The sequence below is a fragment of the Wasmannia auropunctata genome, unplaced genomic scaffold (genome assembly GCF_000956235.1).
Source record: "Wasmannia auropunctata unplaced genomic scaffold, wasmannia.A_1.0 LD273823.1, whole genome shotgun sequence".
NCBI lineage: Eukaryota > Metazoa > Arthropoda > Insecta > Hymenoptera > Formicidae > Wasmannia > Wasmannia auropunctata.
The window spans coordinates 1-849 of NW_012089067.1; the positions used below are offsets into that span (position 1 = coordinate 1).

The 849-nt window shown below is 44.5% G+C and overlaps 1 protein-coding gene across 1 annotated transcript; it reads right to left on the reverse strand.

The window, feature by feature from the left end:
• Nucleotides 1-115: 115 nt before the first annotated feature.
• Nucleotides 116-757, reverse strand: LOC105461969 (rab-like protein 3). Its single transcript, XM_011708493.1, has 2 exons — nucleotides 433-757; nucleotides 116-306 (listed from the first exon to the last, which is right to left on the reverse strand). The coding sequence occupies exons 1-2, from the start codon at nucleotides 683-685 to the stop codon at nucleotides 116-118; spliced, it is 444 nt and encodes a 147-aa protein (XP_011706795.1). The 5' UTR covers nucleotides 686-757.
• Nucleotides 758-849: the final 92 nt, after the last annotated feature.

Below are 849 nucleotides of genomic sequence, written 5' to 3' on the forward strand. Positions count from 1 at the left end.
GCCTGTGCTTTTTAGCTGAACTGGCTGCACTGGTTTATCTTTCTCTTTCTATAATTGAAAGAAGAAAGACAAAAACTCCGAACCGGTGCAGCCAATTCAGCTGAAAAGAACGGACCTATGACATATCACAGTCGCTTGGAAAAATCTTTGTCACCTGCGTCGAGCCCACGAACTTCTCGGGATCAAAGTCCTCGAACGTCGACTTGGACCTTGAGGAAGTTCCGTCCCTACTTAAAACCTCCTCCAGCCACTTCTGCAGATTCTGCTGTGATTTACGATTCGTTAAATCGTGGACTAATATTATGCCTAGTTGTGAACGACATACATTTGCAATCACTGTCACATTCTGCCACACAATTACGCGTCCGTAAACGTCAGACGAACGTAGACGTTGTACGTCTGAGAATTATGAGGAAATAACGCGTTTTATACCGTTCGTGGGATTGTAAAACACAGATCTCGTGTTCTTGTGACTCTGGCTGCCGCCGACGTCCCACAGCTCGACGAAGTATCTCCTCTGATTCGGCGTGCCCTCCTTGTACTCGTGCAACTTGACCTCCACCGAGCAACCTATCGTCCAGGAAGGATTGCCGATAGGCTGCTGCTGGCATATTAAATGTGTCAGCGATGTTTTACCGACGCCTGCGATAACAAAGACATTTATGTAGACGATGCGTTCTCTCATAAAAGCAATATCTCTCCTACGACAACGGTTTACAGTCTGCGTTATCACATAACCTAAATGCGTGAAAATTCGATCATTTCCGAAATAATAGAGACACTAACGATAACGAGACAGCTTTATCGTAATAATTATCTTTTAAATTCTGCTCAACACTGATCGTTTGA